A 24,646-nucleotide genomic window follows, 5' to 3' on the forward strand; every position below is an offset into this window, starting at 1 on the left:
GGAAGGCAATGAGGTGGGGGGGAGGTCATAGGAAGGAATGAGGGAGGGAGGAAGGGACAATTTTTAGGCCTAAGGAAGGAAATAAAGAAATCACCAGACAGCCAAAGTAGGAAAAATGATTTTATTTTCAATTTAGTGATCAAAATGTGTCAGTTTTGAGAATTTATATCTGCTGTCTATATTTTGCACTATATTTGTTTATTTTTTTATAGTTGTTACTGAGGTGGCATTGCATATTTTTAAAAGTCATCTGCATTGATATCTGTGCCCTGTCCCTGCCTACCACTCGACCACCAGAGGGGGGTACAGGGTACAAAGCCTGGCAAGGAGGAGGGACAGGGTGCAGAGCCTGGCAAGGAGTGTGGGGTTGGGTGCAGAGCCTGGTAGGGAGAATTTGGTTCAGAATATTTTTTTCTTGTTTTCCTCCTCTAAATTTAGGGTGTGTCTTATGGTCAGGTGCATCTTATGGAGCGAAAAATACGATAATCTATACAACAGAAGTAATGCTATCTTCTATACGGCGAGAATGGAGTTACGTATTTCAATTATAGAACTCAAGATTTATCTTTATCCAAGTGGGACAAAGCCAAGAAATTAGTTAATTGTTGAGGCTCAAAAAAGACATATTTAGTTGAATGGTAACAAACAATGCACTTATAAGGGTGTCTTAAATAGAATGTAGCCTCTAATGAGATGACCCCTGGTTTTAAGAGAAGAAAATCATGTCTACGTTTTTGCGTTTCCCTTGAAATATCAGGGAACATTTGGATTTAACAGCCAATAAATTCCTTCTGTTCATTTTTAAGAAATAGTCTCAATCAGTTTTGGCAATTTTATTTAATGTCCTTGCTGGATTAGGTGAATATTACTGTAGGTCTCCTTTTTTACATTTTCTACCTTTCAGAATGTTGCAGACATGTAATGACTGACCTGTGCGATTCCTTTTCCTTCTTGCTTATTTCAGAAGAAATCCAAGGAACATGTCCAGATTATTCTAGAAAAACTTCTACGTACTGTTAACCGGAGAGTAATGATCCTGGGTAGGGAGCATGAACTCAGTGTAAGTACTTCTTGGTTATTTTTCAATACTTATTGGCCAGCTTTGCCACACTTGCTGTTTGATTTTCATGTTAATGGATTATGATTGTGTGTGGATTAGAAATCTGTTGCAGTGGCGATATACTGTTTGCATGCCATGAACACAGGCAGGGTGGCCGCTGTCAGTTTGGATTTAGATCTAGAAATAGTGCAGAAACTATTTCAATTGCATCACCAAATGATTTGGATGCTGTTAGGGATGTGGTTGTCATTTCTTTGGATCTAGCTTCTACTTTTGACACCATTGATCATTCTATCCCACTTATCATTTTGGGAGGGCTTTGGTGTCAGATTGTTTGGCTTCCTTTTGTGTAGAGAATGCAACAGGTTTGTTTGGATAATCAGGTTACTGCATTCTGGAGTCTTCTCGGTTGTGTTCTTCAGGAGTTAGTGTTTCCTCCTCTGCTTTTTAACATGTATTTACAGCCATTGGATTATTTCATTAATGCATTTAGGGGTTCTTTTATTAAGGCGCGCTAACCAATTTAGCGTGCCCTAAAGATTATCACGCACTAAATTGGTTAGCGCGCATTAATTAAAGGACCCCCTTAGTTAAGTGCATGCTATTTACAGATGATATGCAGATTTTTTGTAAGTTAGGGAAGGACTATGTAGAGAAGTTTAACTCATCTGACTTTATTTTGAAGGAATTAAGAACTTTTTAATATGTCATTTTTGAACGAGTAGAAAACTGAGTTGTTCTGGATTGAAAGACTTGAGTTGTGCATTTAGCCCCCTTAGAGATAGTAGTTAAGGGTTATCTTACTGGCAAAGTTAGAGGAAAATATATGTTATTAATTGGTGAAGGCTAAAAGTTTTCTTCTGGAAATTGAGGATGGATTGATTCCTAATCTTCATCCCTATTTATCTCAGTTACATTTGGCTAATGTATGATTATGGTATGCTAGAATTAATGCAGTGCTTAAAATGGGAAAAAATGCATCTACTGTTTGTGTTTATAACGGTCATACAATATTTGTTAATCAACTGATTAAACAATACAACCTTTTAGAAAATGAACAATTCTATATGGCCATGTTTCAGGTCATGCCTTCATCAGGACTCACAGAAGTTCTTTAAGTGAAATTACCCCCAAAAATAAAAAGGGTCTGTATTTATATCACTTTCTCTCTTGTCTATCAAAAGTAATGGTGATAACCTTGTATAGTCTATTTATTTTTAGTATTCACAACCCCCCCCCCCCAACACAGGTTTTGCATGCATAGACACTTTCATAGAAAACCAAAAATATTTTTTTTCTGTACAGAAAAACCATTGTGTTTGTTGGTGCACTTTTTCCCATTTTGCTAAATTTCTGTGCATCTTTGGTCTCTCTGTTCTTTGGGCATTGTAATGCATTACTTATGGGGCTATGAAAGAAATGTTTGATCAAACTGCAATATGTACAAACACTGTGCGATGCATTCTTATACGTATGAAAATGTCATATTACTCAGGCAGTAGAAAAGCTTCATAAAACTGCATTCTCATTTTCAGAATTCCATAGGGGATGCCCAGATTAAGGCAGCAAAAATGTGTGTAAATGTCACTAGTTGTTTACATATACAGTATATGTGAACATAAGTGTGCAGTTTCTGGCTAAGTGGTATTTTCTAAGTACGCATGTAGATGGGATGGCATAGGCTGTGGGTGATTGTTCACATTGCTTTTATCTGGTTATCCTTGCGATGACATTCCATCTGTCTTTACAATGTATAATGAAGACGTTCCAATTGCTGGGAAAATAGAAATCATGGAGTAATTTTGGATTATACCAGGGCTGCCCAAGTCCGGTCCTCGAGATCTACTGGCAGGCCAGGTTTTCAGGATATCCACAATGAATATGCATGAGAGAGATTTGCATACCAAGAAGGCAGTGCAGGCAAATCTCTCTCATGCATATTCATTGTGGATATCCTGAAAACCTGGCCTGCCAGTAGATCTCGAGGACCGGACTTGGGCAGCCCTGGATTATACCCTTTCCATGATGTTCCAAATTGAGAAAATTATTAGATGTATTTTTTTAAAATGAGACTCATTAGATGACTTAAAGATTAGTCAAGGAGTGATAATTTTCAAGTGGTAATTCCGAGTATTGTAATTCTGTGTTTTGATGGGATTACCTAAAATTCTTTTGAGTACATTACAGGTACTGCAAAATGTGACAGCTAGAGTTTTGTCAGGTTATACGCAATTCTCTCATATATCTCCAATTTTAAAACAATTTCATTGGCTACCAATAAAACAAAAGATTAAATTTAAGATCTTATGCACTGTTTTAAGGTACACTAAATGGAATCTGCGGTTGTTCCAACAAGATTACATAATTATCGACCATCTGAATCTTGAGATCAGCTAATAAAGTTCTATTAGAAGTCCCTTCATTGTTTGTCATGAGACTAGAAGAGTATCGCTCCTCTATTTTTTATATAATAGGTCTGCAAATATGGAATACTCCACCACTCAAACTGAGAGAATCTGGATCTAGTTAAAAAGAATGGGTTCAATATTCAAAGTGACTTAACTGGTCGGCAATAGCTGCTGACCAGTTAAGTTGCACATACAGTAATAGGCTATCCGTGAATATTCAGTGGGATATAACCAGTAATCCCTGCTAAATATTCGTGATTAGTGCATAACTGGGAGCCAACTATTTCGGAGGCATTTCAGGGGTGGGTCACACTTAGGACCAAGCAAGGTTAGCACCTAAATAGGACCACATAAATAACTCTCCTTTCTCTATGTGCAAGCTCATGGCTGGTTAGTACTGAATATGTATTTAACTGGTTATTGGCTGGCTGTCAAAAATAAAAACTGGATGTTTAATGCTGATCACCGGAAACAGCTTGGCATTGGATATCCGGGATGAATGTTATTTAAATAGGAATTTACACACACACACACACACACACACACACACTTTCACAAAATTGTGAAAGCGGTTTTTAGCACAAGCCAGCACGCTGAATACTCTGCGCTGCTCCTAACACTCATAGAGTTTCTAAGAGCGACGGGAGCAGTGCAGAGCATTCAGCACACTGGCCTGCACTAAAAACCGCTTTTGCGGTTTTGTAAAAGGGGAAGTGTAATGTGGATTAAGAAAGAAGCCATTTATGGGATATGACTGTTGTAAAAGAGTTTCTTGGTAGTATACTTGAACAGGAAGACAGAGGAATTATTTTTATGATTTTGTTTTTGTAATTTCTTATGTGTTCATCTTCTGTATTCAGAATTCTATATGTTTTCAATTGTAATCCGCTGAGAATTTTTAAGATTGAGTGGAATATAAATATTTGGGCGGAGTTTGGACTTAGCATGGGTAGACTGTATACTTCCATGTGTAGATTATGAAGTCTTACAATCTATGTATGATATTTTGCAATAAGTGCCAGTATTTACACTAACTATATGGGTGGTGTAAATAGAGGTGTGTTTTAGCCGCTTAGGCTAGTATTTCATAAAGAAAAATGTGTCTTTCTCTTTTTAGAATAGACTTCATTTCGGTGGTTTCCTAATGCCAAAATCTAGGGCATTCCCTTCTAGACTAGCTGTGCCTTTATGTTGTATTGCTTCTGTTTGTGTTATTATAGATTTTGTGGTTTTATATTGTTCTAAGCTACTTATTATATTACTTTGTTAGTCATCCTGAATCCTAGGTAGGGTTACCATATGGCTCTAGAAAAAGAATAGATAAACAGATAGATAGAAACATGATGACAGATAAAGGCCAAATGGCCCATCCAGTCTGCCCATCCGCAGTGACCATGATCTCTTCCTCTCTCTAAGAGATCCCACGTGCCTATCCCACGCTTTCTTGAATTCAAACACAGTCTCTGTCGCCACCATGTCTTCCAGGAGACTATTCCACGCATCTACCACCCTTTCTGTAAAAAAGTATTTCCTTAGATTACTCCTGAGCCTATCACCTCTTAACTTCATTCTATGCCCTCTCATTCCAAAGTTTCTGTTCAAATGAGACTCGACTCGTGTGCATTTATGCCACGTAGGTGTTGAAACATCTCTATCATATCTCTCCTCTCTCACCTTTCCTCCAAAGTGTACAGATTTGAGATCTTTAAGTCTGTCCCCATACGCACCATTTTAGTAGCCTTCCTCTAAACCAGTGGTCTCAAACTCACGGCCCGGGGGCCAAATGCAGCCCGCCAGGTACTGTTTTGAGGCCCTCAGTATGTTTATCATAATCACAAAAGTAAAATAAGTTTCATGATCATATGTCTCTTTAGCTATAAATTACAATATTATCATTAAGACTTAGAGCTCCTTTTACGAAGGCGCGTTAGGGCCTTAACACGCGGAATAGCGTGCTAAAATGCCACGCGTGCTAGCTGCTACTTCCTCCACTTGAGCAGGCGGTAGTTTTTTGGTTAGCGTGCACTATAGCGTATGCTAAAGACGCTAGCGCACCTTCGTAAAATGAGCCCTTAGCCAAAAGGAAAGATTTATAAACTATAAAGAGTTTTACCTCATGCAAAATTATTTATTTAACTAGTCTTATAGCCCGTTACATTAACGGGTGCTAGAATATATGTGTGTGTGTCTGTGTTTATTTATTTCTGTCCTTAGCTGCTTTCTGTATTTGTGTCTTTCTTTCTGTCTTTCTTTTTCCTCAGCTGTCCACCCATTCTCCCTTCCTTTTACCTTCTCTGTGTCCACCAACACCCCTTCACTGCTCCCCTTATCAGCAGCAGCCCTTCTCCCTTTTTCTTATCTCCCCCCTGTCCAGCAGCACCTCTTTCCTATCCCCCTGTCCAGCAGTAGGCCTCCCTTCCTTTTTCTTCCCCCCAATCTCTTCCCCTGTCCATCAGCACCTCTTTCCTGTCCCCCTGTCCAGCACCCCCCCCCCCTGAGATACAGTAACTAATGTAATCCAACCAGCATTTCCCACTGCTATCTCCACTTTTTCCTCTTCAGGTTCTTGGCCTGCAAGGTCCTGGAGCACTACTGCCAGGTTGTGCCTGGCTGTTTCTATGGGAGAAGCCTGGGTTCTAAGTTCTTTCCTTCACCTCCTGCGTTTCTTTTGTCAGCCCCCTACAGAGTCACCTGATGCTAGGCAGTTACTCTTCGACCGTTTCCTCCGCTTACTGCCTGGCACATCTTCCTCATCCAACTTCTCCCCTAAGTGTGCAGTATTATGAGGAGTGGTGGAGGGTTTATCTTGCAGCTTCCGTGGCCGACAGCCGCCGCGGCCTGCAGCCTCATGGGAGGAAGACGGCCGCAGCCTGGCGCCACTCGTCAGGTGGGAGTTTGTTCGGTGTCGAGCGTGGGACTCGGTTTCCCACACAGCGCCGCGCTGTGCTTGGAGCGTCTTTGGCGGAGAGGGGAGAGGCCTGTGCGGGAGGAGAAGCCCCGGAGTCGCCACCATGCAGCGGCTGTACACCGCGCTCCTCAGCATGAGCGGCAGCAGCCAGCAAAGGACCAGCTCGTTCGCCGACTTAGGCTCGGGGCCGAGGAGCGGAGTGGACTTCTGTAGGCGATCGGGTGGGAGGCTCAACGGTGATTGGGGGGAGGGGCGAAGACGACGATGACGAAGAAAGAACCGTAGGCGCGCATGCGCACTCCTGCAATGCCACAGACCTACATCTCACAGATCAGGGATTACAGATCACGCAGTCTGAGTGCGCATGCGCGTCTAGCACTTTATTATATAGGATAAGACATAAACTATTTTTTTTCTGAAGCCCTTCAAGTACCTTCAAATCCAAAATGTGGCCCTGCAAATGGTTTGAGTTTGAGACCACTGCTCTGGACTGACACGATCCTGTTTATATCTTTTTGAAGAAGCGATCTCCAGAACTGTACACAATATTCTAAATGAGGTCTCACCAGAGTCGTATACAGGAGCATCAATACCTCCTTTTTCCTACTGATCATATCTCTTCCTATGCACCCTAGCATCCTTCTAGCTTTCGCCGTCACCTTTTCAACCTGTGTGGCCACTTTAAGATCATCACATACAATCGCACCCAAGTCCTGCTTTTCCGTCGTGCACATAAGTTCTTCACCCCCTAAACTGTACCGTTCCTTTCGGTTTTTGCAGCCCAAATGCATGACCTTGCATTTCTTAGCATTAAATTGTAGCTGCCAAATTTCAGATCATTCTTCAAGCTTCGCCAGGTCTTTCTTCATGTTATTCACACCATCCAGGATGTCTACTCTATTGCAGATTTTGGTATCATCCGCAAAGAGGCAAATCTTACCTGACAGCCCTTCAGCAATATTTATTTATTTAAAAATATTATATATCACTTTAAACCAAAGCAGTGTACAATCAATATATAAAATATAAAACGTACATCAAGCAAGCAACTCTTCCAAAAACCTAATGCATTGAACTCCCCAACTTCACATAAAAGCTGACACATACAAATATGTCTTCCAGCATATTTTTTTTTTTTTTTTAATATCCCTGGGCTTACACAAACACATTTGCCCACTCAAATCATTCCAAAGCTAACAGGTGAAGTGATAATGAGAATATGTAACCCTTGCCATTACTATTTGCAGTTTTGACTTAAGAGGGGGGCACATTACAATATTTATATCTTCTAAAATAGAAGATTGTTGACTGTCATACGAGTATACCTTATGATCTGCAGTTGGAAAGAAAATCAGACACTTTTTATTAGAGCAGAAGTTCTCAACTCAAGCCTTGGGACACACTCAGCTAGTCAAGTTTTCAGGATATACACAATATCTGTCCTTGGGATTCCCTGTATGAAATATAAAAGGCCCTTAATAGGCAGAGAATAGTACATGTTAAGATATTAGAACATGAACCATCAGGGGCACATTGAGAAAGGTATTTCTGCAAGTAAACTAGTATTTACCGATGGGGTGGGGGGACCCTTTGAAAACTATCTTCCCCTATATGTGGAAAGAGGAGTGATGCCAGGGACAGGATTGTGAAATACAACAAGGATATTTCAAATATGCATTACCTTGCATATTTATCTATACCTGCAAAGTAAGTCCTGTCATTCCGGCGCCCCACTGAATTTTTAATGAGAAGCTCCATGGGGAATTTCACTTTGAAAACTGGGTTGCAATCCTGCGAGAACAAGGTAGAGATGAATTATCTTGACGTTTTGCTTTGATTTTGAATTTTTTTTTTATTGCAAATCTGACTTTTTAAATACATTGTTATATTCCACTTTCATTGTAAAAATAATCTCAGGGGGAGTGATAATATCATGTTATAAATTTCCCGTTGTGCTTGCCTTGACCTTTGCAGAATGCCAGCTCACTGGCAAGTACTATGCAAGGCTGGAGATGGAAACCCTGAAAGCCTCAAGGCCTTCTTATTATTCTGTCTGGTCCTGTTTCCTGTGAGAGAAGTGGTATTAGAGCCATGGAGAATTCTTCTCTGCCTCATCAGTTTTTTCTGTTCTTATCTTTAGGCAGTGCTGCAGGTTATATATACAGTATATGTGTATATATATATATATAAATTTTTTTCATTACTTTTTGTTTTCTTTCATGGAGCACATGCTAAAACTAGCTAGGAGTATTCTATAAAGAAGGCATCAAGATTTAAATGATCAGAACAATGTCATATATGCCTATGTATGTACACATTGTCAGACAAAGTGCCGGGTTTTGAAAAGCCATCCGAACACCTGGACGTGTCCTCTAAAAAGAGGACATGTCCGGGTAAGTCCAGACGAATGGTAACCCTATGAATGTCCAAATGCCATCTTAGAATAGCTGTTTCCCATGATGCATTGGATGCCCCCTTATCGGCACATTAAAATGGCTTTAGCTAATGCTAAGCTCAATTAGCATGGGCTAAACTGTTTTTGTTGGCGTTAAAACAAAATAAAAGTTTGTTCTTAGATTAAAATACATTTTCTTGAGCAACATCTGTGTTTCACAGTAGGATAGAGAAGAGCCAGACTTTTCCTTACGCTGTGAACATCCTTACTGATCTGATGCTGATCTGAGCATATCTTCTTGAAATACTTTGTGTTCCTATACTTTTTGCAGGTTCAGAATGCAGCTGTGCACACTAAGGCAACAATTTAAATATGACCCATCTGGGCACAACAGAAGTAGCAGAGTACCTTTCTCCCATACAAACAGCTCAAGGCAAAAAAACCAAAACCAACCCTCTGATAACTGCAGGTAGAATTAGCCCAGATGTTCAGCGCCAGGCCATGTCCAGGCACTGGCACTTAATATCCGGGACTAATAGCATGTGCTCTGGCTGTTGGAGCTTTTGCAGGTTCTGGACATTAATCATAAGAACATAAGAATAGCCTTACTGGGTCAGACCAATGGTCCATCAAGCCCAGTAGCTCGTTCTCACAGTGGCCAATCCAGGTCCCTAGTACCTGGCCAAAACCCAAGGAGTAGCAACATTCCATGCTATCAATCCAGGGCAAGCAGGGGCTTCCCCTATGTCTTTCTCAATAACAGACTATGAGCTTTTCCTCCAGGAAATTGTCCAAGTTTTTCTTAAAACCAACTACACCATCCGCTCTCACCACAACCTCTGGCAATGCGTTCCAGAGCTTAACTATTCTCTGAGTGAAAAAATATTTCCTCCTATTGGTTTTAAAAGTATTTTCCTGTAACTTCGAGTGTCCCCTAGTCTTTGTAACTTTTGACAGAGAGAAGAATCGATCCACATGTACCCGTTCTACTCCACTTAGGATTTTGAAGATAGTTGGGGCCTGCATATCAGCTGAGACCCACATAATCTTTATTTATTTTTTTTTCAGGCAGCTATAAGGAGTAGGAGCAAGTGGGCTTTACTCCTGACTCCATCATCCCCACTGCACTACTGCAGTTATGAGGTAGGCCTTTAGGAGCTTATCTAGACCAGGAGTGAGATTAATTGTTTTAAAAAGCTTGATATTCCACCATGCATAATATGTCAGAATGGATTACGATTTTGAGGACATGTCTGGGGGTCCGGACAGCTTTTCAAAATCCGGCACTTCAGGTTTTGAAAAGCCTCCCTTAAAATCGCCGTCTGGCAGGAGGGCAACATGATGATATCACATGAACATGCGTGCGCAGGACATCATCGCGTCACATGCACACATACCCTCCTGCCTGATCAGAGCAGGCAGCAGGCGGTGGGTCTGGGGCGGGGCTAGGGCGGGGTTGGAGGCGGGACTGGGGTGTGATGGGGCGGGGATGGATGGAACTGGGTGGGCCTAGGGGCGGGTCTAAAGGGTCTGGATTTTCTAAATGGGAAATCTGGTAACCCTACACCAACCCAGCCTGCAGATTAACCGTTCCCCTTAACTGTATCTATTCCATCCTGTTTGTTTGTCTGTCTTGTCTGTTTAGATTGTAAGCTCTTTCGAGCAGGGACTGTCTTTGTGATTCTGTACAGCCCTCTGCGTATGTCTGGTAGCGCTATAAAAATAAATAATATTAGTAGTAGTAAAACAAAAAAAAGAAAAGTTATGTGATTCCAGCTGATATTCAGTGTTGGCACACGCATAGCTAAGTGAACTGAATTAGGACAGGTTTTAAACTGTCCTAAATTCACCTGCTTAGCTATCTGGATGCCAGCACTAAATATTGCTGGCACTTGCATAACCTCAGGCTCCTCCCCTGTGCTATTCTCTGTACTGCCTATGACTAGGGTTACCAGACATCTGGATTCCCCCAGATAGGTCCTCCTTTTCGAGGACAAGTCCGGGGGTCCGGGTCCAGACAGCTTTTCAAAACCCTATTCTTTGTCCAGGCTTTGAAAAGCTTCTCATCAAAATCGCATTGGAAAGGGGTATCTGCGCAGGCATGGATGCAATGCTCTGACATCATTGCATATGCAGATGCTGTCTGGGGCCAGGGCTGGAGGATGGAGCATGACACAAGCGGAACTGTGCAGGCCTGGGGGCGTGGCCATGGGTGGGAAAAATCTAGTAACCCTACCCGTGACCTGCTCATTTTCTACATGGGAGGTCAGTAGCACTGTTTGGTAAGTAGAAACAGCCTCACCGTTTATCATTTTTTACAATTTGGAATAAGCTTGGTTGATCTAGATCAGGGCTGGCCAAGTCCGGTCCTCGAGATCTACTGGCAGGCCAGGTTTTCAGGATATCCACGATGAATATGTATGCACTGCCTTCTTGGTATGCAAATCTTTCTCTCATGGATATTCATTGTGGATATCCTGAAACCTGGCCTGCCAATAGATCTCAAGGAACGGATTTGGGCAGCCGTGATCTAGATCATCTGTTCCACTACTTGTTTTTTTTTTCCAACTGTTTGGTAATTGCCACTGAGTATTGGTAATTGCCACTGAGTATTGGCAATTGGGTGGCCAGGAGTGATTTAAGCGGGTCGGAGATTCTCCTGACTGCTTAAATCGCTTTGACTATCAGGGGGTGCCAAGTTGTTTTATGTTTTTTAAAATATCTCAGTCACTGTTATACAAAGACAAAAAAGTCTGAAATGGTACCTAGAAGGATTCTTTTCTTTTCTCAGTGTTTAGGGAACAGAAGCTTTTCTTTGTCTTTGTGTAACTATGATTGGGACATTAAATAAATGAAAAAGAACTTAGCCCTGTTTCCATTGAGGAAAGGTGCTCTCATCCCCAGCTCTCATCACATTAATGTTTTGTTTTGTTTTTTAATTATATCAAAGCTAGGTTCTGTAGCTAGTGTCTGTCTGGTTTCTAACCTTTTCCATGTAAAAGGCCACAAAGTGGATATGAGAAAGCTCTGGGGTCCACCAAAAGATAGTAGGCTTACAAATGTAATTTTAAATACTAATTTTGATACTACAAGCATACCACCATTCAACAGGTAAGTGCAAGTGATGAGGGTGAACACAACACAGTGAGGTAATGAAATTTGCAGATGACACTAAACTGTTCAAAGTTGTTAAAATGCAAGCGAGTTGTGAAACATTGCAGGCAGACATTAGTTGCAGATGAAATTTAATGTGGACAAATGCAGAGTGATGCATATTGGGAAGAATAACCCAAATCACAGTTACCGGATGCTAGGGTCCATGCTGGGGGTTAGCGCCCAAGAAAGGGATCTGGATGTCATTGTAGACAATACGCTAAAACCTTCCACTCAATGTGCAGCGGCGGCAAAAAAGCAAACAAGATGCTAGGAATTATTTTAAAAGGGATGGTTAACAAGCCTAAATATATTATAATGTCTCTGTATCGCTCCATGGTGCGACTTAACCTGGAGTATTGCGTTCAATTCTGGTCTCCTTATTTCAAGAAAGATATAGTGGCACTAGAAAACATAAAAAAAAACAAAAAACGATTAAGATGATAAAGGGGATGGAACTGCTCTTGTATGAGGAAAGCCTAAAAAGGTTAGGGCTCTTCAGCTTGGAAAAGAGAAGGCTGAGGGGAGATATGATTGAAATCTACAAAATCCTGAGTGGAGTAGAATAGGTACAAGTGGATTGATTTTTCACTCCATCAAAAATTACAAAGACTAGGGGGACACTTGATGAAGTTACAGGGAAATACTTTTAAAACCAATAGGACGAAATACTTTTTCACTCAGAGAATAGATAGCATAACTGATTTTAAGAAAGGTTTGGACAATTTCCTGAAGGAAAGTTCATAGTCTGTTGTTATTAAGACATGGGGGAAGCCTCTGCTTGTCTTGGATCAGTAGCATGGAATGTTGCTACTCTTTGGGTTTTGGCCAGATACTAGTGACCTGGACTGGCCACTGTGAGAACGGGCTATTGGGCTTGATGGACCATTGGTTTAACCCAGTAAGGCTATTCTTATGTTCTTATTCCATTGCTGCCTATCAGCCCACCTTGGTGCAAAGTACGAGTACCAAGTAACTTTTCTCTAATTTTCAAATTTATCAAGCCAATATTAAAATGGGAGGTGTATGCTTACAAGCAACCATTAAACCTGTAATTCTACTTTGCTTAGATTTTGGGGCCTTTTCTCATAACTCCAGTGGTGGTGGTGGTTGCTGAATATGAGGGCCCCAAAAAAGGAATGTCTCCCCTTCAATCTGTTCAGAACTCTGCTTCATGCCTCATATTCTGCCGGTGTCGCTATGCCCACTGTACCCCTCTCCTCAAGTCACTTCATTGGCTCCCAATCTGTTTCTGCATACAGTTCAAACTCCTCTTACTAATCGACGAGTGTATTCGCTCCACAGCTCCTCAGTATCTTTCCTCTCTTCCCACACTCCCCCCCCCCCCACCCCCTCCAGGCACTCTGCTCATCGGATAATTCTCTCTTATCTGTACCCTTCTCCTCTACAGCCAACTCCAGACTCCTGGAACAAACTGCTTGACTCGGTACATCAAGTTCCATCTCTGGCAGTATTCAAATCCATAATCAAAGCCCACTTCTTTGAAGATGCTTTCAATTCCAAACTCCAGCCAACCTTCCAAGCACCAATATCTGTCTTATCGCTCCCTCTGTAATTCCTCCACATGAACATTGTGTATTGATACACCTTCTTGTCTAGTTTGTCTGTCTTAACTGGTTTGTAAGCTCTTTTGAGCAGGGACTGTCTCTTCTGTGTTTTGTACAGTGCTGCGTATGTCTAGCAGCGCTATAGAAATTCTTAGTAGTTCCACTGCCTTCATCTGTTCAGTGCAGAATGAGCCCAGCATCCAGCTCTGAAATTCTTGAGAGGTTTAAGTAATATAACAGTGCCACAATGTACCATGACATCACTACTTTACTTTTAAAAGGCTTCCATAATATATTACTTTATACTTAATTCTTGTAGTGAATTGACTGCTTATGAAATGTAACAAAACAAATAACACTTAACTACATGAAAAGCATGGCAGGGCTAGCTGAATCTCGTCACTCCGTATTGTATCCTGAGAGACAGCAGACTAGCCTTTGTTCCCGGAAAGGCATTTTCCCAGAGAAAGCAATAATTTCTGCTTGTGGTGAGGTATGTTACTGTGACCCCACAGTAATATTTCCTAAAGCTTTCAGTCAATGGATCCTGGAAGGAGAAGAGATAGGCTGTCCCGTGGCAAGGAGATATGTGGCAAAAATGGTTTTGTTCCATTCTAGGAACCCCTGTGAATCTTGGAAAAAACGTGAATATGGTTTTCAGGGGGGGGAGACAGGAGAAGGCAGCCGGAGAGGCAGGAGAGAACAGCCGGAGAGGCAGAAGAGAGCAGCCGGAGTGCCGGCGAGTGAAGGAAATTACTCACGGTATGCTCTGACCGCCTCTTCCTGCACTAAAGTCGGGCCTCACCAATCAGGAGCTGCTTTGACACTGCCCAGGATGATACGTTGAACTCCTCAGCTCAGTGCACTGTGGAGGTTAAGGAAGCAAATAGAATGTTAGCAATTATCAGGAAAGAAATGGAAAACAAATATGAAAATGTTATATAAAGCCCTTGTATCGCTCCATGATGTGAACACACCTCAAACACTGTGTACAATTCTGGTCACCGCGTCTCAAAAAACTATATAGCAGAATTAACAAAAGGTACAGAGAAGGGTGACAAAAACGATAAATGAGATGGGACAATTTCCCTATGAGAAAAGGCTAAAGCAGCTAGGAGTCTTCAGCCTGGAGAAGAGACAGCTCAGGGAAGATGTGATAGAGGTCTGTAAAATGAGTAGACGTGTAATTAAACTCTGGAATTCATTGCCAGAGAATGTGGTGTAAGCAGTTAGCTTAGCAGTGCTAATGCTATAACTGCATCTGGGCACTCAGGTTCTGTTATAGAATATTAGTGTTAGTTAACATTTGTGCGTCAACTTGAGTCATGCTCACTTATGCCATGTCCAAAGCAGGTTTAATGGTCCATGCCTAATGCAGAATTATGAAATATAATAATAATAATAATAATTTTATTCTTCTATACCGCCACAATCTTGCAACTTCTAGGCGGTTATCACTTACAGTATTCTGTAGTTTGCATGTGTCAATGTGGGACCCACCCGTGCTCTGCCCAAGCTCTGCCTACTTGTATGCCTACTTGCATTTATGTGCTTAGCCTATTATAGAATACCACTGAGTATGCAGTTAGCACTTATGTTCATGACTGTAACTATCAGGTGTGTAAGTGCTGGTTCTCTATGTTGGTATGTTTAGCTCCTAACTTTAAATGACCTGTTAGAGATTGACAGGGTATTTGCATAGCTGAGTGATTTACTGTAATGTAAGGCAACAGTCATGCTGGCCTATGCTAAATAGATTAGCTATAAGGGTAGTGGCTGAATATCATTGCTGTACACATCACTTGTTGGAATGTCCTCGCTCTGCCCTGACACTTTCCAGATAGTATTGCGACATTTAGAAGGGATTTTCATTCAGTAATCTAGGTGCACGTATTGTCTTGCTCAGATCTAGTTTTAAGAACTCTATACAGTACAGAGCAGAGATTCACAACCCAATCCCCCGACACACCCAGACAGTCAGATTTTCAGGATGCCCACAATGAATAGGCATGAGATAAATTTTGCATCCACTGCCTCCATTTTATGCAAATCTGACTCATGTCTATTCATTGTGGGCATAGGAGCCAGCTCTGTTAGATGCTGTGGATGCTTAAGCACTCCCAATATTGAACACGCTCCTTGATTGTGTCCAGGGAAAGGTAATGCAGTATCTGTTGGGTTTAGCACCTCCAATGATTATGGGTATCCTAAAAACCTGACTGGCTGGGTGTGTCCTGAGGACTGGGTTAAGAACCCTGGTATAGAATCATACTCATATGGAATGCTTAACCATTGCTGATATGGACAGAAATAAATTATGTGATATTCCATCGAAACTTCAAGATGCATTTATACTATAAATTCTTTGGGGATACTTGAATATATGCATATGTTTTATGGATCTTTCTATGCCATTTTATTATTTGTCTGCCTGTCTGTCTGTCTGTCTGTCTCTCTCTCTCTCTCTCTATATATATATACAGTATATATATATATTTACTTTATTGTGATCTGCTTGAAACAGTTTGATACAGGTGAAATAGAAATGCCTGGATTAAATTAAATTTAAATTAAATCAGACTCCCTATTGTTTCATTCCTCAAGATAATATTTCATACAGCTAAGCATGTAAGGGTCTTGGAAAAAATACACCTGCAGGTAGATCTGAAGATTTGAGGTAAAATTACTTTGTCTCCACGAAAATGTCTAATAACTCTATATGAGTATGAGTCTCTCCAGGCTTTCTCCTTCACTTGCTATTTCCCTTGATTTACTTCCCACACAGGTGGCTTCACACTGCTAGTGGCTTTCTGTATTGCTTTTCCAAAGATCCTATGACTGGAGGTTTTTTTTTCACCCCTCTTATCCTGGAGACGTGCAGGAAAATACTGTTCATTCTACAGTATTGCCACTTAATTTTTTGTCTTAGCTAGTCTGAGTTATTTAAAGTATTTATTTATTTTTCTCATGCCTAGTTCGCCTAAAATCTAGGCAGATTATGATAAAAAAGATGGCTATTGTAGAATACATGATAATTGATTTTTCTTTCTGGTTTGTACTCCCAAATCATCTACTTTTACAATTTTTTTTGGGGGGGGATAGGGGGAAGGGCTTAAATTTTATTGGATTAATTGTTATGTTGAATTATTTGTATTTTATGAAATTCAATAAAGACCCCCCAAATAAAAATAAAAACAAACTTAATATAAAAGCAATGAAAACCAACACAAGAAACTGTTCAGCATTGTAGCAGTTCAACACATGTTAGATACACTTGCTTACTCACTAATACGAAAAGCTTTTGAAAAAAGGTATTTTCAGCTGTTTCTTAAATCTAAAAAGTATGAGTAACCAGACTTACAATGGGAAAAAACAGCTTTCTTTGTGTCAGTAAGGTTGTTCTTGCCTCTTCCAGCTTCTTATTAAGCACAGAGTTAAGCTAAGGCAACCAGTAGCTCATGTTGTAGACCCAGGGTTCCTGGCCAAGAAAAGCAATTCAAACGGAGAACAGTGCTGATGGTTCCAAATGGGCACAGATGTAGAAGTATTTGCATATCAACATCCACAAGTAATTCACATAACAGTTAATATGAGCTGCAAAATATCCCTTTCCAATCTCTTCCCGACAGAGAAGCCTATAACGGAGAAGACCAATTCCCAATATAAGCCCCCCATTTCTCAAGCCACATTAGGGTTTTTTATCACCAACTGCTGCGGTAAAAGCTCCAACACTCATAGGAATTCTGTGAGCATCGGAGCTTTTACCACAGTGGCTGGCGATTAAAAAAAAAAAACCCTAACGCGGCTTGATAAAAGAGGGCCATAGTTAGCGAACTTCCACAATGCAAGAACAGTCACTTTTTCCTTCTCAGTTTCTTCTTCACTTATTCCATATTACTTATAAGATTTTAAACTTAGGGTTCCTTGTACAAAGGTACGCTAAACATGCACGTGCTAAGCATGTGCTAAACACTAACACGTGCAAGTTAGTCTATGGAAGCATTAGCGTTTAGCGAGTGTGTAGATTTTGCGTGCGCTAAAAATGCTTAGTGCACCTTTGTAATAGTGGGGGTTAGTCTTCCATGTACAAATTCTAGATGTGAAAGACTGTTCTAGTGTGACAGACACTCCATTCCTGAACGTGTAGGTTATCCTTATTGTAATCTGCATTGAACCTGTATGGTAATTGGGGAATATAAATATATGAGTAGTTGTAAGTTAAAAAATGGGTCAAATCATACCAGAGGTTCCAGAGAAATGAACACCCCCCTGGGCCAGTCGTCAACCATTCTTTTGCATGCCGCAGCAGAGAGCCGCACGCCGCGGCGGAGAACCAGAGTTGGAGCACCGCGGAGGCCGCCAAAACCAACAACAGCATTGCTCACCGCCCGAACACCACCACCTACAGCGAAGTTAATCCCCACCCGAACGTAGCCGCGAAACAGAGGGACCGGGGCCGAGATTGAGAAGACCGACCGTGCACCTGGGCACTACAGCAAGCCGTACCAAAGAGCACCGCAGAGGCTAATACCACTACCTGGGCGGCACCGATCTCTGCCAAAGAATCCTTCGCAGGAGAGAGGGAGAGGACTGAGGTAACAGCCCCTGCACATCACCTCGAGGACATCACCTCAAGGACGAAATCCGCAGGAGTCCCAATCGATATAGCAGAAGCAGCATCGGAAAATCTCCACAGTGCAGGATTCACCTACCCAACCTAACCACCTCATTATTTAACTTTGTTTTATTTTCCAATTTATTTATTATTTTTCTATCTCCTGCATCTAGATTTTCTCATCTCTTGCATCTAGAATCTTTGTCTTCTACCTCCATCTAGTATTTTCACTTTAACTCACTTTATTTTATTTATCTACTTTCTTATTCTTTTCTTGTCTACTAACTCTATCATGGGACTTGGGCGTGGGAGAGCACTCCGCCCCTCCCCAACAACTCAAGTTTGATCCCCTCCTGCCTTCTCCTAACCCTCCAATCATCTACCATCAAAGGACCAAGACGGGACTCAGGTGTGGGAGAGCACTCCGTCCCCCCCCCACAACTCAAGTGTGAACATTTCTGCCTCCTCCTGACCCGCAGACCGAGACGGGACTCAGGCGTGGGAGAGCACTCCGCCCCTCCCCACCATCACCAGCTGCGGAGCCAGTTGGAAGGCTCAGAGACTCAATTTTGAACCATCCTGCCTCTCCCGACCCGTCCATCTTCTCCCATCCCGTCCATCTTCTCCCATCGACTGACCAAGACGGGACTCGGGCGTGGGAGAGCACTTTGCCCCTACTCAACAACTCAAGTTTGAACACTCCTCGCCTTCTACCGACCCTTCAACCCTCCTCCATCGACGGACCAAGACAGGACTCCGGCGTGGGAGAGCACTCCGCCCTTCCATACCACCACTTGTTGTCAAGCAAGTCAGAAAACCCATCAACTCAAGTCTAAACACTTTATACCTTCCCTGACCCAACTTCTCCCACCGATTGAACAAGATGGGACTCGGGCGTGGGACAGCACTCCACCCTCCCCAGCAACTCAAGTTTGAACACTCCTCGCCTTCTCCTGACCCTACAACCCTCCTCCATTGACAAGCCAAAATGGGATCCGGGCGTGGGAGAGCACTCCGCCCATCCCCACCACCACTTGTTGCCAAGCAAGTCAGAAAACCCATCAACTCAAGTCTGAACACTTCATGCCTTCCCCTGACCCATCTTCTCCAATCGACTGACCGAGATGAGACTCGAGAGTGGAAGAGCACTCCGCCCCTCCCCAGCTACTCAAGTTTGAACACTCCTTGCCTTCTCCTGACTCTACAACCCTCCTCCATTGATGGACCAAGACGGGACTCGGGCGTGGAAGAGAACTCTGCCCCTCCCCACCACCACTTGTTGTACTCCATCCCTCACCATCGCTACTAGTCACTAAGCCTCTCCGAACCCTCAACCCGCTACCATCGATGGACCGAGATGGGTCTCGGGCGCGAAAGAGCAATCCGACTCTATCCACAACTACAATTAATCGCCAAACTTAGCACCACCATGAGAACCACACCACCAAAACACCCTGAAGCAATCCTACTAATAACCCTGCTCCTAACCAACTGGAAAGCAACTGCAAACCACATTTCTCCAATACCAACTATAGCAAATTCCAGGGGAATCACCCAACCAACCTGGCATCCCTCAACAGACAGAAACTCAATATATCAGACTTACACTTACCAACCCACCCCACAATCAACAAGAACACCGAAAAACCCATATAAGACCAAAAAACAACCCCACCAAAGATCACTCATATACCCGAAAACAACTCACAACACACCAACAGACTGCACCACTCTCAAATGTGCTTATGTGAACATCAGAGCCATAGGCCCCAAAACAGAACGCATATAAAACTGGATAGAAGAAGATAACCTAGACTTCCTTTTCCTCACAGAGACCTGGCTTACCTCGGACTCGGACCCTGGAATAACTGAAATTTGTCCAAAGAGCCACAAGTTAAGAATGGTCTGCAGAGAAAATAAAAGAGGAGGAGGAATTGCCATCATAGCCAGAAACACAATAAATCTAAAAATACAAGACAAAACAACCAACCCATACATGGACTTAATAGCCTGTCAACTTTCAAGTGCATTACTCAAAGGAACACTAACATGCATACTCTGCTACATAACCCCAAGTAATTGGATCACAGCAAAACCAATAAGTTTAGGACCCCTGCTCCTAAACTTATGATCCAATATTAAAAGGATCTATGCTTCTATCCATGGTGTCTTTCACTAAAATACATTACATAGACCATTAGACTGACAGCTCTCCCTACAATCCACCCTGGGAACTCTTTCATCAGGTAAGTCTCTCTTGTCTCTACCCTTCTCCTCTACATCCAACTCTTGACTCCGTCCCTTCTGCCTTGCTGCGCCACATGCATGGAACAACCTTCCTGGCTCGGTACATCAGGCTCCCTGGCGGTATTGAAGACCAGGCTGAAGGCCCACTTTTTTGAAGCCATGTTTAAGTCTTAACGCTACCAATTTGTAAAGTACCACATTTGTTTGTCATTCCCTCTGTAGCCCCCCCTACCTCCTCTATCTCTTCTCCCTTTTTATTTCCCTACATGAGCAGCATATATTGATACACCATTTTTGTCCAGTGTGTCTTTCATAATTAGATTCTAAGCTCTTTTGAACAGGGACCATCTCTTGTGTGTTTAATGTATAGTGCTGGGCGCTAAAGAAATAATAAATAGTAGTAGTAGTTGTAGCTGGCTATTTTTGGGCTGGTCAAAAGGCACAGTCACCACTTATGCGGTTAAGTGCTGATATTCTTAACTGACAAAGTTTAGCAGCCAAATTGGACTGCATAAAAGTCAGTCCTATCTTTAAGCAGTTTTCCTTAGGCGTTTAAGTGTTCAATATTGGACTTAACCACAATATAATGCTGTGCCCAGACATGGCCCAGCATTAAATATCTGTGAAGAATGTCATTGGTGGCTATAAGCCACTTTATTGAATATTTTATAGTTTATATGCCGCTTTTGTTGAGTGTGGATTACAGAATATTTCTGTATGAAACTTTTCTTCCCCCACCCCCCCACCGAACCTCACAGCCAACTATCAAGTTCCAATTTTTTCTTGCAGAATCTACACTTATCAGTTTGCCAGCTTCTTCTATAATTGCTGCGAACCATCTCATGTACAAATCCACTGTCCTGGGCTGCAGCTATCAGTGTCTCATCCTTAGGCTTCAGTTTGCCTCTCCATAACCATTCATATGTCAGTTTTGATTGATGGATGCTTCCTGAAGTAACACTGTGTTTATGTGCATCTGTCTTTCCGTACACTTTTTATTTTTTTTCCAGTCTTCATAGTCCTGAATTGCTTGTCAACAATTTGGAACTGATGTTATCTGCCATTATCATCTATGACCCCTAATTCTATGATCTCATGTGCACATCTTCACATGTGGAGTGACGTTTTAGAAAGGAGGACCAGCTTAGAATGTGTCAGTACATCACAAATGGAGCTGCTTCTTACATGTATTTTAGAAAAAAAACATAGTAACATAGTAAATGATGGCAGATAAAGATCTGAACAGTCCATCCAGTCTACCCATTAGTTATACCCATTAAAAATACATGATTAAGTTATTCTTGTTTGTTTGATTTGAAAATCAATAAATATATAAATTTGAAAAATACATGATTAAATTAACTTGTCTCTTCTTTGATATTTCTGGGTCATAGACTGTAAAGTCCACCTGGTATTGTTCCAAATGCTGAAGTTGCCGTCCAAGCTCACTCCAGCCTACCCAGTCTGGACAGTAACATCCTCATGTTCCAAGTTAGTAGAGTTCCCATTGATGCCCTCCCCAGCCCAATCCTACACCAAATCATCACATATAGGACACAGACCGTGCAAGCCTGTCCTGTACCAGCCTTAGCTCTTTCATTTACATTCTTTGTTTTCTAATTAGAGATCCTCTATGCTTATCCCACTCTTTTTTTAATTCCATCACCGTTTTCCTCTCCACTACTTCCCTCGGGAGGGCATTCCAGGTATCTACCACCCTCTCTGAGAAAAAGAATTTCCTAACATTGCTCCTGAGTCTTCCTTCCTGCAACCTCAAATTATGCCCTTTAGTTTGACCATTTTCTCTTCTCTGGAAAAGATTTGTTTCTATATTAATACCTTTCAAGTATTTAAATGTCTGTATCACATCTCCTCCAGAGTATTCAGTACATGTTTAGGTCTTCCAGTCTTTTATACTTCTTTTGGTTCAAACTCCTTCGCATTTTCGTCACCTTCCTCTGGACCGCTTCAAGTCTTTTCATATACTTCACCAGATACAGCCTCACCAATGATCTATATAGGGGCATCAACACCTTATTTATTTATTTAAAAAATTTCTATACCATCTAGCCCTAGGCGGTTTACTTAAGATCAAGCTTACATAATACTTAAAATAATACAAAAGGACAATCAGACATCAAGATTTAAATTGCCAATAAGTCTTCGATCACAGTGAGTTAGACCCTATAAAAAGTAGTAATTTGTTTGGTATGATTTACCTTTAGTAAACCCATGTATCATTAGATCTTGCAATCCATTAGATTTTAGAATTTCACTATCCTTTCCTTCAACAATGTTTCCATTATTTTTCCAATAACTGAAGTGAGGCTTACCGGCCTGTAGTTTCCCACTTCATCTCTGCAACCACTATTGTGAAGAGGGACCACATCTGCTCTTCTCCAGTCCCACGGAACCTCTCCTGTCTCTAAAGACTGAATAAATCTTTAAGAGGACCTGCCAGAAACTCTCGGAGCTCCCTCAAAATCCTGGGATGGATCCCATCTGGTCCCAAAGCTTTGTCCACTTTCAGTTTTTCAAATTGTTCATAAACACTTTCTTCTATGAATGGTGCGGTTTCCACTCCATTCTCAGGTGTAACTTTGCTAACCAATTTTGGTTCTTCTCCATTTTTTTTACTTCTGTGAATACCGAACAGAAGTATTTGTTTATCATGTTTGCTTTGTCCTCATCACTCTCTACATAGCGGTTCATACCTTCTTTCAGTCTCATAATTCCATTTTTTGTCTTTCTTCTTTCACTAATATACCTGGAAAAAATTTTGTCTCCCTTTTATATATTTATAGCCATTTACTCTTTCGCTTGCGCTTTCGCCAGACGTATCCAAAATACATGTGAGCTGGACATTCATGCGCTGAAAACATCCAGCATGAGCTTCCATTTTACAAACTGAAACTTCCAAATTATGAATGGGGAAAACAAGGGACACAAAGGACATGGACATCTATGTGGTAGGTCCAATGCTCCCTCTAAGGATTGGCTGGGTGTGTGCAAATTTTCTCTCATGTGAGTGACATATTTATATATATATATATATAAAAAAAATTGTGTGAATAACAAGTTCTAAAACCCAACAATTTGTGAGTGATGCACCTAGAACATATGAGCAATTGCTCATGTGCTTAGCTTAGAGGGAACATAGGTGGCAGCATAGGAACATCCATCTTATAAAAATGGCCACACAGACAGCCCTGCAGAGCAGAGGAGTAACCTATTGGTTAGGGCAGTGGGCTATGAGTTAGGGGACACAGGTTCAAATCCTACTTCAGCTGGTAAACCCTACCCTATACCTGAATGTACACCACTTCAATAGCCTTCAGGTTTGCAGGTGCCTCATATACAGTTACAGTCAAATCATTTATATTCTGCTATAGTCAATGATTTGTTTATAGTGGATAACATCACACAGAAGCTAGGATAGTAAATCCTAGATATACAAATGATATACCAAATTACAATATAGATGGACGTTATCCTGCTATTATCTACAAAGATTATACTTTTGAAACAGAAAGCATTTTTTAAAAGTATTGAAATTTGGTATAGATTGTAATTGGGTTGGAAAAATAGATCAAACAGCAGCAGCCTGATAAGAAAATAAAGTATTGAACAGCTTTTTTTGAAATTATCCCCTTAGGGCTAGGGATTTGCAGTGACAGAGTATCTTACGCTTTGTAATGTTGACTAGCTGATGATCTACATACTAAATTGTTCATGGTCAAGCCATACAATATTTTAAACAATAGACAGTACAGTTTAAATGTTACCCTGGCTTCCACAGTAAAACAATATAGAAAGGTATAATCCTATCTGATTTTCTCAACTTATAAATCAACCAAACTGCTGAGTTCTGAACAATCTGTATTCTCTTAAGCAAATTCTTAGGTAAACGATGTTATAATAATCTAATTTGCTTAAATTCAATGACTGAACCACCAGTCTGAATTGGTCCTGTTCCTGGTGGGCTCACAATTATTTAAAAAAAAAAAAAAAAAAGATAAAGTGGGAGTTGAACCTGCATCTCAAAGATCTCAGTCTATTACACTGACCACTAGGCTACTCCTCAGACCTGCGTGTGCTCCTGCTAAGAAAGCCCATAGAAACTGAAGCTGTCATACAGCCTGGTATTCTTTGCTGGTTTCACATTCAGAGGAGAGGGAATGAGACAGCAACCACTTGGTAGGGTTACCAGATGTCCAGGAAAACCTGGATATGTCCTCTTTTTATAGGACTGTCTGGGTGCCCGGATAGATTTTCCAAAACCATCCGTTTCT

The 24,646-nt window shown here is 41.4% G+C and overlaps 1 protein-coding gene across 1 annotated transcript in view; it reads left to right on the forward strand.

Moving 5' to 3' along the window:
- LOC117365127 (dedicator of cytokinesis protein 2-like) overlaps window positions 1-24,646 on the forward strand; it is a 1,549,644-nt gene that overhangs the window by 515,310 nt on the left and 1,009,688 nt on the right. The window contains exon 27 of the mRNA XM_033955120.1: window positions 965-1,060. Coding sequence (XP_033811011.1) covers window positions 965-1,060 — 96 coding nt within the window. The remainder of the gene's footprint in view (window positions 1-964; window positions 1,061-24,646) is intronic.

The sequence above is a fragment of the Geotrypetes seraphini genome, chromosome 1, assembly GCF_902459505.1.
Source record: "Geotrypetes seraphini chromosome 1, aGeoSer1.1, whole genome shotgun sequence".
NCBI classification, from domain to species: domain Eukaryota; kingdom Metazoa; phylum Chordata; class Amphibia; order Gymnophiona; family Dermophiidae; genus Geotrypetes; species Geotrypetes seraphini.